The 14,716-nt window shown below is 50.9% G+C and overlaps 1 protein-coding gene across 7 annotated transcripts in view; it reads left to right on the forward strand.

Moving 5' to 3' along the window:
- LOC144784933 (exocyst complex component 1-like) overlaps positions 1-14,423 on the forward strand; it is a 1,012,560-nt gene extending 998,137 nt beyond the window's left edge. For all 7 annotated transcript variants that reach the window (XM_078664046.1, XM_078664044.1, XM_078664045.1 and 4 more), the window contains 2 exons: positions 2,296-2,490; positions 10,981-14,423. In XM_078664046.1, coding sequence (XP_078520172.1) covers positions 2,296-2,490; positions 10,981-11,136 — 351 coding nt within the window. In that variant the 3' untranslated portion in view covers positions 11,137-14,423. The remainder of the gene's footprint in view (positions 1-2,295; positions 2,491-10,980) is intronic.
- The last annotated feature ends 293 nt before the right edge of the window (positions 14,424-14,716 follow it).

The following is a 14,716-nucleotide window of genomic DNA, read 5'->3' on the forward strand; positions in this document are numbered from 1 at the left end:
TTACCTTGATTACACAAACAGACATCAGGTGGACCATCAGCTCTTTGTGGGGTTTGTGGGGGAAAAGATGGGAAAGGCAGAGCAAAGCAGACCATCCCTTGGGGGTTTGTGCTCTGCATCAATATCTGCTCCGCATTTGCCAACAAGCAGCCTACTGACTTATTCCACCTGAGCCAAAGTTGCTATTGCTACGATGGTATGGGAAGTGCCTATTCAAGGGGAAACAGCCGCCACATCGCATGCATTACAACGCATGCGATTACAACGTGGTTGTTACAACGACCGCGTGGTTACATAGCAGTACCATTACAACACAAGTTGTTACAAAAACTTGCTCTAGGGGGCGCTCTAAACTACGGAATATTATAATTTACTATTGAACACCTTCCCTACTGTTGCACACACTGGAGTTGGAATAGTAAATTATACTATTCTGAATCCAACATGCCCCCAAGAACAAGTCATTGTAACGACTTGCGTTGTAATGGTACTGAGATGTAACAACGCAGCCATCGTAACAACGGCATTGTTATCGCATGCGTTGTAAACGCATGCGATGTAAAGGGCTATCTATATTCCACCCACCCATGCCCAGAAAAAGGCACAAAATATTCTTAGATTCACTGAGAACTGGATGACGGCAAACTCAGAAAAAATTAACCCTGAGAAAACAGAAGTCCTTCTCATCCCTACAAAAGGTAATCGGTGGAGCGATCTTTTCTGGCCGCAGGGGCTGGGTGCCACCCGCACCCCAGCCACCACCGTGAAAAGCCTAGGCATTAAATTGGTCCAGGAGCTCTCCATGGCTAACCAAGTCACTACTGTGGTAGGCACCTGCATAGGGCTTCTAAGACAGTTACGGAAACTTCTCCCCCTCCTTTCAACCGCCTCCCTACAAAGGGTTGGGTCAGCCACAATTGTCTCCAGACTGGACTACGGGAATGCGTTGCATATAGGCCTTCCCCAAAAGCCCATCAATAAACTTCAAGTAGTACTTAATGATGCAGCTAGGCTGATCTTCAGGTTAACTAGACGGGCCCAGGCCTCCCCTCTGCTGTGCAAACTCCACTGGCTCCCCACCAAGCAGAGAGTAAAGTTCAAAGGCCTCTGCATTGCCCATAAAGCAATCTATGGCAAAGCCCTGGACCATATTAACGAACACTTGAAAAACTATGTTCTGGGACGCATACTGCGGTCCTCTGAGGCCCACCATCTGGCCACCCCTAGATGCAATACTGGATCTATAGGGGTAGAGCTTTTTCCGTACTGCTCCCACAACTCTGGAACCAGCTGCCTGACCACTTGCGTAAAGAACCCGCCCTCCTCCCATTCAGGAAACAACTCAAAACGCTCCTGTTTAGGGAGGTACTGGACACTGTCTAAACTCACCACACTGCGGGGCCTTACATCTGCCCACGACCTCTGCCATTCCCTCTAAAGCGCTTAGAGACCCGCCGGTGATTAGCGCTATATAAAAATCAATTAAAAATAAATGTTCAGGCAGCTACATTGGCGTTGGTACACCTGCTCTGAAGCACCACTGCCTCAAAAGTCCGGTCCATTGAGATGTGCATTTTGCCTGCTTGGTCCTCTCCTGTAGGACGTTTTGCTATGATCCAATCTACAGATCCACCAGTAAGGGGGCGCTGTTGTGGCATCTATTCACAGGGTCAGGAATCTGTAGTGAGAAGTATCCACCAGAAGAACAAGTTACTTACCTTTGGCAAGTCTCTTTTTGTGGATACTCTATCCATCCGCAGATTCCTCACCGACCATCTCACCTCCTCGTTCTGTGAACTGGACTTTTGTCCATCTAAAAGGTCCCAATCTAGAGAACTGCACATTGGTCGTGCCAATTTGCCCATGGGCTCTGCGTCTGAGTGCAGACAGCCTGAGAAAGCAACTGATGTCAGCACACATAGGTGGTGCATATATTTATCTCCACTGCTTTGACGTTTATGGATTGAGTCATAAACAATTAAAAACTTGGCTTTTTAATTAATATTGTTAATGCTAGATCACTGTTATGCTTCTGTTGGCTTGCGCTGGGAAACCCTTGTTGGGTAGCTGTGCGCATTATAAAAATAAATTAACATAACATAACAGTCTGACTTACGGAGAAGATTCACACGGTGAGCAATCTGGATAGAGTATCCTCCAGAAAGAGCGTTACCAAAGGTAAGAAGAGATGTGTTCATGCAGGCTTAGTATTCAAGGCTCTTGAGACATGCTGGGATGAGTGGCTATAGTGTCATGTTGTGAGATCTGCCTCTAACTTGATTGTTGCCTCCACAGTACTTCTTTGATGGGGTGAAGGCCCGCGTGGCACAAGGAGTGAAGGAAGATGAGGTTGGCTTCCAGTTGGCATACAGCAAACAAGAGCTGCGCAAGATCATCAAAAAGTACCCTGGCAAGGAGGTGAAGCGATCCCTGGAGGCACTCTACCGCAACATCCTGAAATACCTCTCGCCGGAGGAGAACCTGCTGCCGGTAACCACCTGAGCCTGAGGGAGGTGGAGCAGGGCGGTGCAGGGTGGAGCTGCTCTTCACGCCTCTCAATGTCTCAGATGAAGGGTTGATAGAAGGAGGGGAAGAATAGGAATTGTAGAAAGAGTGGGCAGACATTGCAGCTTGAGCAAAAGAGAGTAACTTAGGGCCTGGTTCGCAATGGTAAGCTTACTCTTTTGTGTAAGTTTGAGTTCGTGTTTTCATAACCTCTTATTTAACCCCTTGCGTGCGCATGACGGAACCACGCCGTCATGAGCCACGGGCGGCGTGTGCTCATGACGGCGTGTTTCCGTCATGCGGCTGACGCTCCGCCCACGTGGCATTAATTCCCCGCCTGTACGGGCGAATTAATGAGCGGGCGGGGCCGTGACGGAACCATGCCGTCATGAGCACAGGCCGCCCGTGACTCATGACGGCGTGGTTCCGTCACGAGCATGGCGGTGCCGCGTTCACCCCCCCCCCCCTCCTCGCTGCGGCAAAATTCGCGCCACGGCCAAGGGGTTAATAGTAAGCTTATAACTGCGGAGGCTTTGCAGTCGGAGCAGAGAACTCAGCACATACAAAATAGGCATGTTGTATGTTTTTATGTGCAGAGTTCTCCTCCCCGACTGCGGAGACTCCTATAAGTCCAAGTTTGTGAAATCCAAAACAGACAAAAACTCCCCCAAAAGTGCAAGTCTCCCTTTGTGAATCAGCCCCATGGTTCAGACACTGCAGTGTTTGTTTAGTGAACACCTGTCCCTGCCCGAGCATTCCATGCAAGTTTATAAATAGCACTACATCAGGCACACACAAATTAGAAATTGAGAAATACATGGCGCAGTTAAAATATTTCAAAAGAACCTTTAAAATATTTATCATTGTGAAAAATATATTTGGGATGAAGGTCCCCTGTGGTACATTATATCGGTATTGCAAGTCACTGAGGAGTTCTGTGACCATGTAGTGGAACAAGACTGAAGGCCAAGTTCCTTTATAAGGTATTAGAACTCAGAGGTGACTTGCAGTATCCTTACAGTGTATGGTAGGGGGTACTTTATTCCTTATAATACATTAACAAAACATAGTACTTCCCACACATCATTTAAATCCTTGGTATGTGCTCTTTCATATGAAAGAGATAGGATGTTTGTAAACACAAATAATACTATTAGAATCTCCTGTGTAAAAATCGAACACACCAAAAAGCAGTTTTATGTTTGTTGCAAAAAGATACAAGCCAGGTTTTAAAAACCGTCTGTAGATCAGAATGTGTAGAAACATGCAGAGGGATTTTGTCTTTCCTATAATTATCTAAATGGTGCATATGCTTATCACAGTCAATCTAGAAAAAACAGAGCAGGAGAACGAAAAGACACACTACATTAAAGTGCAGCTTTAATTATGCTCTATGACTTTTCCCCCTCAGCTGCTGTCTCTGGCAGTAGGCATTGTGACATCAGAACCCAACTGTAATACTTTATTACAATTGAGTGGCTGCATCACTTCTCAATCACAGATGAGTCGGGATGCCACAAGTTGCATGTAATAAGGAAATTGGAGACTGTTTTTTATACATGGATTGCAGGCTCCCATGTTTTATAGGTGGATACAATTCCTTTTACGTAGGCAATAGAAACACAGTCATTTGTGCAACAATTCTGAGGCTAAAAGTTCAGAAATGAAGATATTGGGAGCAAGTTGTGTCTGTATTCTTTTTATCTGAAAGAAACAGGTTAGTGTTAGATTCCTTACCTTAGAATATCCCCAGGCGTCAGGCTGGATCCGGAAAGTTTTGCGTAGCAGTACCCCTGCGCATTGGTAGGCGTAGTCAGAGTACTTAGACGCCGCCCTCGCGCGCTTACGTCAGTTCTTCTTTTTTCCGCGCCGGCAAGCGCAGATCCGGAAAAAGCAGTACTCTTAGTCATTTTTTTACTAAACTTTTTCGATCCTTTTTGATCATTATTCGAGTCTTTACGACTCAAGGTGCCGGTAGGGATGCCCGGGTTCAAGCGCTGTACCGACTGATGTCGGTTACCGATCCTCACCGCCGGTGCCTTTATTGCCTTGGGGCCGACCACGACGACCGGTCGTGCCCCGACTGCCGGGCCTTGACGTCGAAGGCTAGGCGGGAGCGGTTCCGTAAGCGCCTCGATCTCCAGCAGTCAGCCCGCCCCGCTCGAGGTCCCGGTCCAGGAGGGGGTCGAGGGACCGGTCGCGGGGCCACAGTCATCGAAGCTCGGCGAGTCGTCACCATTCGTCAGGCTCCAAGTCCTCAGGTAAGAGGCACAAAAAGTCAAAGAGACGACATCGCTCTTCCAACTCCCCCCGAACTCGCGCGAAGCGGGCGGGGGTTCGGGTGACACCGCCCCTGCGGCTCCGCTGGCGCCACAGACGCCGTGGCCAGCTCCACACACGCCGGTCCCTGGGCTGAACGCGACACCGGAGGAGATCGAGGCCTTCCTCATGGCCATGAGGTCCCTCTCTCCTCCGTCGGGTCCCGCGGGAGCACCTTTGGGCCCCGCGGCCCCGGCTGGGAGTCCATGCGGGCCGGGTACTTCGGCACCGGCGCCGTTGGGTGCTTCGGCCCCAGCGCCGTCAACGACTTCGGTCCCGGCGCTGCAGGCCACCGCTGGATCCGGTTCGCCGCTGGTCGACCATACGACCCCGCCGGCGTCGACCCCCAGGGTGTCGCCCCCGGCGCTGTCCCCGCACGACTCCGTCCCTGATCCCTCCCTCGCTCCGGATCCAGCGTCGGACCGGCTTGACGCCGCATTCGGCACCGGTTGAGGAGTAATTCTTCTTTGATCCGGCTCCATCCTTTGACCCTGAATTTCAGGAGATGGAGGACGAGGGGGATTGGGAGGGGTCTGAGGACCCTCTGACACGGGAGTGTCAGTCATTTCAGGACTGGTCAGACGAGCTAGGGAAGCCAGTGGTCTCGATACTTCACCTGACACTGGCTTTGTCTCCCATCCTACCGTGGCTACGGAGGAGGGGGCTGCTTATAGTGTGGTGCTGATGAGGGCGGCCAAGGCCTTGGCTCTTGATCTCCCCGTCGCAACTCTGAGGTCTAAAATCCTCACTGAGGTCCTTAAACCGCAGGTAAGATCTTCGGAGCCTCTGCTGCCGTTTAATGAGGCTCTCACGGACGTCCTGTTGGGCACCTGGTCCAGGCCCGCTACAGTCTCCCCTGTAGATAGGAACGTCGCCAGGCACCACCGCCCGGCTCCGGGTGACCCTAGTTTTCTGTCCACCCACCCCAACCCAGAGAGTCTGGTTATCCAGGTCTACACTTCGCAGTCCGCATTCCCGACTGCACCCTCAGATCGGGAATCCAAAAGGTATGAACAGTTTGGCAAAAAGCTGTTTTCCTCCCTCAGTTTGGAGTTGCGGTCCGTCAACACCGTTTGCCTTTTGGGCCGTTACACCCACTCCCCGTGGCATACGGTTGCGGCCGTGCTGCCGGAGTGCCCGGAGGGGGCTCGGGTGAAGCTCGCTCAAGCCCTCGCGGAGGGACGAGACGCAGCGGGGTACTCCATTCGATGTGGGCTGGATACCACGGACTCACTGGGCAGGGCGATGTCAACAACGATTGCGGTTTGCCGCCACGCCTGGCTGAGGTCCGCCAACTTCTCGGCTGATGTCCAGAACACCCTCATGGACATGCCGTTTGATGGCAGCCACCTCTTTGGTGGCAAGGCAGATCATGCGCTTGAACGCTTCAAAGACTCCAGGGCTATGGCCAAGTCCTTGGGCCTCTCGGCCAGCGTCAGCAGCAGTCTGCCTTTCGCTCCTTTCGTGGCCAAGGAAGGGGCGCCTCTTCACATCCTGCCAGCCACGGGCCGCAGCATCTGCCGCAAAGCCTTCCTAGTCCGAGCTTCAGGCCCATTTGACGCCAGTGGGGGGCAGGGTCCGCCATCACCTCCTCCACTAGAGCAACATCACATCGGACAGGTGGGTGCTGCAAATCGTCCGAAGGGGCTACTCTCTCCCCTTCGCGGTGACCCCTCCAGCCATGCCACCGCAGTACCACCGCGTGTCGGGGGATCACTTGCAACTTCTGCAAGAGGAAGCATCTGCCCTCTTGGCCAAGGGGGCCATTGAGCATGTTCCTGGGCCAGAAGTAGGTTGTGGTTGCTATTCCCACTACTTTCTGGTTCCCAAGAAGGGCAAAGAGGGCCTGCGCCCTATCTTGGACCTGCGGAACATCAACAGCTTCCTCCGGAAGGAGAAGTTCAAGATGCTGACTTTGGCTCAGGTCTTAGCTGCCCTGGACCCCGGAGACTGGATGGTAGCATTGGACTTGCAGGACGCTTATTTCCACATCCCCGTCCTGCCGACTCACCGGCGTTACCTGGGGTTCACGGTAGGCCACGAGCACTTTCAGTTCACTGTTCTCCCCTTTGGCCTTACCAGCGCCCCATGGGTGTTCACGAAAGTGATGGCGGTGGTCGCAGCTTATCTGCGCAGATTAGGGGTATCAGTCTTCCCATATCTCGGCAACTGGTTGTTGAAGGCGGGAACACCCCAGACAGCCGTCAGCCACCTCCAGACTACGGCCGACCTCCTGCACTTGCTGGGGTTTTCCATCAATGTGCCGAAGTCGCTCCTGTGTCCCTCTCAAAAGCTCCTCTTCATCGGAGCGGTTCTGGATTCGGCGCAGTTTCAGGTGTATCCTCCCGTACAGCGGGTTCGGGATATTCAGGCTCTGATTCCCATCTTTCAGCCTTTATCCCAGGTTTCGGTCAGGTTGACGCTGCGGCTCCTGGGGCTGATGGCCTCCTGCATCCTTCTGGTGCATCACGCCAGGTGGCGGATGCAGGCTCTGCAGTGGGACCTTAAATGTCAGTGGGTACAGCATCAGGGCAACCTGTCCGACCACGTCCTGATCTCGGAGGGCACTGCGAGACAGTTGCAGTGGTGGCTCACGGATCGCGATTGGGTCGGCGGCAGGTCCCTCTCCCTTCTCCAACCGGAGCAGGTAGTTGTGACGGATGCGTCCCTCCAGGGCTAGGGGGGGGTCACATGGGAGAGGCGGAGATCAGAGACCTCTGGTCTCCGGCGGAGTCCGGGCTCCATATCAACCTTCTGGAGCTGCGGGCGATCCGTCTTGCACTGAAAGCATTCCTCCCCTCTGTCCGGGGGAGTGTAGTGCAGGTGTTCACAGACAACACCACCGCCATGTGGTACTGCAACAAACAGGGTGGGGTGGGGTTGTGGACCCTTTGTCAGGAGGCTCTGCGCCTCTGGCAATGGCTGGAACATCAGGGCGTGACCCTGGCGGTTCAACACCTGGCAGGTTCCCTGAACGCCAGGGCGGACAAACTCAGCCGTCGGTGCATGATGGATCACAAATGGTGTCTGAACTCGGATGTGGCGCAAGCCCTCTTTCAGCAGTGGGGAGAGCCTTGGTTAGATCTATTCGCCACAGAAGGGAACGCGCAATGTCTTCAGTTCGGCGCGTTGGAATTTCCAAGGCAACACTCGCTCTGAGACGCTTCTCGTCGCGAGTGGAGCTGCGGTCTGTTGTACGCCTTTCCACCTATACCACTTCTGCCCAGAGTGCTGAAGAAGATCAGGCGCGACCGGGCCCAAGTCATCCTTGTGGCTCTGGACTGGGCACGAAGATACTGGTATCCCGAGCTACTCAGCATGTCAGTCGATCCCCCGATTCATCTGCCTCTTCAGGAGGACCTTCTGTCGCAGCATCAGGGGACGGTCCGCCACCCGAACCTGTCCAGTCTCCACCTCCATGCGTGGAGATTTAGCGGCGACAGTTGAGGCCATTTGACTTGCCTCCTGAAGTCTGTGATGTGATTCTGGCAGCCAGGCGTCCCTCCACAAAATCGGTATACGCCTGCAGGTGGAATACATTTGTGGCATGGTGCACAGCAAAGGCTGTGGATCCTCTTTCCGCCCCTCTTTCAGAGGTTCTCCTCTTTCTTCTTTCTCTTGCCCAGCAGGGCTCTGCTCTGGGCACTATCAAGGGCTACCTCTCTGCCATTTCGGCCTTCTTAAGGCTCCCTGATCAGCCTTCTCTTTTCAAGTCCCCTTTTGTAAATAGATTCTTGAAGGGCATCACTCACATGTTTCCTCCTGTTCCTTTCGTGATGCCTCAGTGGGACTAGAACCTTGTTCTGACTTATTTGATGTACGCTCCTTTCGAGCCACTTCACAACTGCCCTCTTCACCTTCTAACTCTTAAGACTGCATTCCTGGTTGCCATCACCACTGCCAGGAGAGTTAGTGAGCTCCAGGCTCTTTCTTCTAATCCTCCTTTCCTTTCTGTCCATCCGGACAAGGTTGTCTTGCAGACGCGTCCCTCTTTCCTGCCCAAGGTAGTCACAGCCTTCCACATCGGGCAGACCATCACCTTGCCCACCTTCTTTCCGCCTCCGCATCCCTCGAAGGAGGAAGAGAGGCTCCACCGTCTGGACGCAAAACGTGCGCTCTCATTCTATCTGGACCGCACACGCCAGTTCTGGGTGGATGACCAGCTCTTTGTTGGTTACATGGGCGCTAAGAAGGGACGGGTGGTGCACAAACGGACCATCTCTCGGTGGGTCGTCTTGTGCATCAAGATTTGCTACTCCTTGGCGAAAAAGGAGCCTCCTGTGGGGCTACGCGCCCATTCCACTCGAGCCACGGCTGCTACTACTGCCCTGGGTCGGGGAGTGCCCTTGCAGGACATCTGTCAGGCAGCTACTTGGGCCTCGCTGCGCACGTTTGCTAGACACTACTGCCTGGACAGTCAAGTCCGGAGAGATGGCTTCTTTAGCCGTTCTGTTCTCCAGGACTTTCTGGCGTGATCATTGGTTCGCAGATCCAGCACCGGGGTTGGTATTGTTGGGGTATCTATTCTAAGGTAAGAAACACTAACCTGTTTCTTTCAGATGCACAAGTTACTTACCTTCGGTAACAATATATCTGTAAGAAACAGTAGTTAGTATAGATTCCTTACTGCCCCACCCATCCTCCCCGTTCTGTGAACCAATATCTAGGGTTAAGGTTCATCCCTTTGAGGGCCCTAGTTTCATGGCACCAGTTTCGGTTTTTATCATGGCTCTGCGTTTCTGGCGCGGAAAAGCTGTGTATAAGAACTGACATCAGCGCGCGAGGGCGGCGTCTAAGTACTCCGACGACGTCAACCCGGCGCCAACAACGCCGATGACGGACAAGGAGCCGCAGACGACGCCTACCGACGCGCAGGGGTACTGCTACGCAAATATTTCCGGATCCAGACTGGCACCTGGGGATATTCTAAGGTAAGGAATCTAACACTAACTAATGTTTCTTACAGATATATTGTTACCGAAGGTAAGTAACTTGTGCAATGGAGCCTTTGTGTTCTGCAATGCTGATGGGCATGGGATATGCATTTTAAAATCATGTGCCTCTGTGAGGTGGGAGCAGAGTGAATGGTTCAACCATCACCTAGAGCTCTCAGATCTTTCTGCCAAGTTTCATGCTTCACCATTTAGGGAGCGCACTATCGAGACTGTTTTTTCAGAGACAAAGAGCTGCAAATTCCTAAAGATGCACTTTTGGCAAAATCTCAGAGCAACAGAACAACTGTTAATCTTGCCTGCACTTTTGGGACCAGAGCTTACAACAAGGGAGTGCCAATTCTACTTAGAGGTCAGTGGTCCATCAGTATCCCTCGGCTTCTAACCTGTTGGTAGGTATCTCAGAGTGTCTTAAGACATCTTAGGCCAGGCTGGAGTAGGAGGATCTACCATCCATATCTTCACTTTATTAGCATTTAGTGTCAGGTTGTTGATGCACATCTGTCCGTCTCGAAAGTGTAGTGTCTAAAAGCGGTTTGTTAACATCACTCCTACCCAAGATGACCAATCAAATCAGAATCATCGGAAGAACTGTAGTATGTCAGACTCCATTGTCTTAATATCATAATTAGAGATCACATTTAGACAATGTAAATGAGCTGTGTCACAGCTGATCTTTGTGGAACACCACAGATCAATGCATTGCATTTTGGCTGTAAGAGTAGGGACCTTCAGTGAGATATCTACAGACACAACTGAATCAAGCAGAGTCAAAAAAGTGGCACATTCTGCTAACATGTGGTGCAACATAATATGACTGATGGTGACAAGACATATTTAATTGGTGCTCCAACACTGTATCACTGCAATCAGTAATGTTCATCTTCAATGTGGGCTAAGTTTTGAGCTTCACACTTTCTTACAGCAGCGTCTGTAATTAGGGCAGATTTAATATCGACCTACAATTTGACATTATTGATATTTGCCCTTTCCTACCAACATGATTATGTGGTAGTTACATGGGGTGCACTACTCCTCTTTTGCACCCTTGTGTTGGGTCTTTCTAACAGGGGACTGGCGTGCTAAGTAGTAATGCACACTGTGCAGTAACAGCCCACACCCTGCTTCTCTGTGCAGGTACTGAGAATAGTATGGAGTGGTCAATACTGTGCAGTAACAGTCTGTCTCCTGTTTCTCTCCCCAGGTGGTGTGGCGTGCTATGGAGCAGGAGTTTCTCCGGCAGTATCACGAGTTTGAGGACTTGATCTGCCGCTGTTACAGAGGCTCTGCGATTTCCATGAGCTTCTCTGTTGATGATTTGCTCAACTACTTCAGCGAAATCACTGAGGCCCACGTGTAACGTTCGTCCTTGCTAGGCCTGCCTGGGGCATCGCTGTTGGTGTGCAAGTGTTCATTGTACATGACGTTTTGCTGTGTTTGTTTATCTTACCATACAGTGGCCATGGGCAGATAATTGTGCATTCTTGTTCTTCGTGTCTCCCCCTTACGGTTGCACTAGTGACAACTGTGACTAAAAGTAAATTGAGTGTGAGTACAAGAGACATGATTTCTTTTGAGTGATACAGACAGACTGGGATATGTCTGCTTTCTCCATGATGTTAGTGAATGCCATACTCTGAGTGGCCACTGGGTGTCCCTTCAACACCACATTCATTCTAGTGCCATGAATTGTCAGAATGTCAATGCAGTACAGGTCTCTGTGTTGTCCAGGGTGTCAGGCAATGCCATACTGCGACTGTCCACTACGTGTTGCTGCTGCACTAGTACAGTGCGACACTTATTCCTGTCCCTGCACAAATCCCAATCTGCTTCTCTCAAGACTGCAGCTCCTGCCAAACATTGGCAGGTTTGAGTGCCCCTGCTGCCCTGGTCTGTCTGGCCTCAAACCTCAGCTACCATGCTATGACTGATCGCTGTGTGTCACTGCTTCAACAGTGCTTCTATACCATGACTGGCTACAACTGAAGCAGCTCACCCCTTTCTGTACCATGAGTGGCTACAACTGAAGCAGCTCACCCCTTTCTGTACCATGAGTGGCTACAACTGTAGCAGCTCACCCCTTTCTGTACCATGAGTGGCTACAACTGAAGCAGCTCACCCCTTTCTGTACCATGAGTGGCTACAACTGTAGCAGCTCACCCCTTTCTGTACCATGAGTGGCTACAACTGAAGCAGCTCACCCCTTTCTGTACCATGAGTGGCTACAACTGAAGCAGCTCACCCCTTTCTGTACCATGAGTGGCTACAACTGAAGCAGCTCACCCCTTTCTGTACCATGAGTGGCTACAACTGTAGCAGCTCACCCCTTTCTGTACCATGAGTGGCTACAACCGTAGCAGCTCAGCCCTTTCTGTACAGTGAGTGGCTATGACTGAAGCAGTTCAGCCACTTCTGTGCCGTGACTGGCTACGATAGAAGCAGCTCAGACTCTTCTGTGCTGTGACTGGCTACAACTGTAGCAGCTCTGCCACTTCTGTGCCGTGACTGGCTACAACTGTAGCAGCTCTGCCACTTCTGTGCCGTAACTGGCCACGATAGAAGCACCTCAGCTACTTCTGTACCATGACTGGCTACAACGGTAGCGCCTTAGCCACTTCTGTATCGTGACTGGCTATGACTGAAGCACCTCAGCCACTTCTGTACCATGATGGGGTACGATAGAAGCATCTCAGCCACTTCTGTACCATGACAGGCTACAACTGTAGCACCTCAGACCCTTCTGTACCGTGACTGGCTACGACTGGAGCAGCTCAGTTAATTCTGTGCCGTGATGGGCTACGATAGAAGCAGCTCAGACCCTTCTGTGCCATGACTGGCTACGATAGAAGCAGCTCAGCCACTTCTGTACTGTGACTGGCTATGACTGAAGCCCCTCAGCCACTTCTATACCATGAGTGGCTACGACTGAAGCAGCTCAGCCACTTCTGTGCCGCGACTCGCTACAACTGTAGCAGCTCAGCCACTTCTGTACCGTGATGGACTACGATAGAAGCAGCTCAGCCACTTATGTACCATGACTGGCTACAACTGTAGCACCTCAGCCACTTCTGTACCATGATGGGCTACGATAAAAGCAGCTCAGACCCTTCGGTATCGTGACTGGCTATGACTGAAGCAGCTCAGCACTTCTGTGCCATGACTGACTACGATAGAAGCAATTCAGCTACTTCTGTGCTGTGACTGGCTACAATAGAAGCAGCTCAGACACTTCTGTATCGTGACTGGCCACGTTAGAAGCAGCTCAGACCCTTCTGTAATGTGAGTGGCTACGACTGAAGCAGCTCAGCCACTTCTGTGCCATGACTAGCTACGATAGAAGCAGCTCAGACCCTTCTGTACCATAACTGGGTACAACTGTAGCACCTCAGCCACTTCTGTACCATGACTGGCTACAACTGAAGCAGCTCAGCTACTTCTGTGCTGTGACTGGCTACGATAGAAGCAGTTCAGACCATTCTGTATTGTGACTGGCTACGACTGAAGCAGCTCACCCACTTCTGTGCAATGACTGGCTATGATAGAAGCAGCTCAGCTACTTCTGTGCTGTGACTGGCTATGACTGAAGCCCCTCAGCCACTTCTATACCATGAGTGGCTACGACTGAAGCAGCTCAACCACTTCTGTGCCGTGACTGGCTACGATAGAAGCAGCTCAGACACTTCTGTACCGTGACTGGCTACAATAGAAGCAGCTCAACCACTTCTGTGCTGTGACTGGCTACAGTAGAAGCAGCTCAGACCCTTCTGTATTGTGACTGGCTACAACTGAAGCAGCTCAGCCACTTTTGTACTGTGAGTGGCTACGACTGAAGCAGCTCAGACACTTCTGTACCGTGACTGGCTACAACTGAAGCAGCTCAGCCACTTCTGTACTGTGAGTGGCTACGACTGAAGCAGCTCAGACACTTCTGTACCGTGAATGGCTATGTCTGAAGCTTTATCTTGACTTCCAGGAGAGGTTCTAGCAATGATGTGAGACTACACTTTGTGAGATGAGTGGACGTAGAAGTATGGACCCAAGAAGAACGCCATCCCATGTACAGCTTAGCACACACTGACACGTTTATTTAAATACCTCTCAGTCTTGTTCCCCATGCCCTCCTCTTCCTCTCCAGCTCCCCTCTTCTGTTCTTTTTAACTTTTGCTTTCTCCACCTCCATCTTCTCGCTTGTCTTTTAATCAACACACCCTTTCTCATCTCCTACATCTTTCCTCTTCTGTCCTCTTTAACTTCTCCTTTCTGCTCTTTAACCCCTCCTTTTTCCCCTTCCATCTTCCTTTCTTCTTAACTTGTTGCTCCCATTGCACCTTCCATCTTCTGCTCTTTAACTCCTTCTTTTGCCCCTTCCTTCTTCCCATTCTCTTTAACTCCTCTTTTTTCCCCCTTCCATTTTCCATTTTCCCTTTTTTGCTCTCTTCAAATCATCCGTTTCCCCTTCCATCGTTTCTCTTTCACTCCTTTCTCCCTCTTCCCCTCGTTTAAATTCCCTCTTTCTCACCTGTTCCATCTCCCCTCTTCGGCTCTCTTTAACTCTTCTGCCCAGTTAAGTCAAGTGTAATGTTTTCATTTTTGTGAATTCTGATAATTTTAAGAATGTTTGCAATAAAGAGAAGTTATTTACATTAATCCTAATGCCATTCTCTTTGTCAAATGGTGTGAATTAATTGAGCAACAAATGTGAGACATTATCTCTACCCAGGAAATCTGTAGGAGGTGCTTTTATTTACTACTAGTTAGGTGGTTCTGGTACTAGGGATGAGGCAGGTGTTGGGGCACCTCCAGATATTTTAGGAAGGAGTTCAGCAAGATAAATGAAACAAGGTAACAACTCTGTGCCACCATATGACCTCTATGGGTTCATAGCCATAAAAGGCGCCCCAAAAAGCTGCCTTTAAAGCTAGTAAGGGTTTGTTTCTTTA

This window comes from Lissotriton helveticus, chromosome 10 (genome assembly GCF_964261635.1).
Source record: "Lissotriton helveticus chromosome 10, aLisHel1.1, whole genome shotgun sequence".
In the NCBI taxonomy this organism is placed as follows: domain Eukaryota; kingdom Metazoa; phylum Chordata; class Amphibia; order Caudata; family Salamandridae; genus Lissotriton; species Lissotriton helveticus.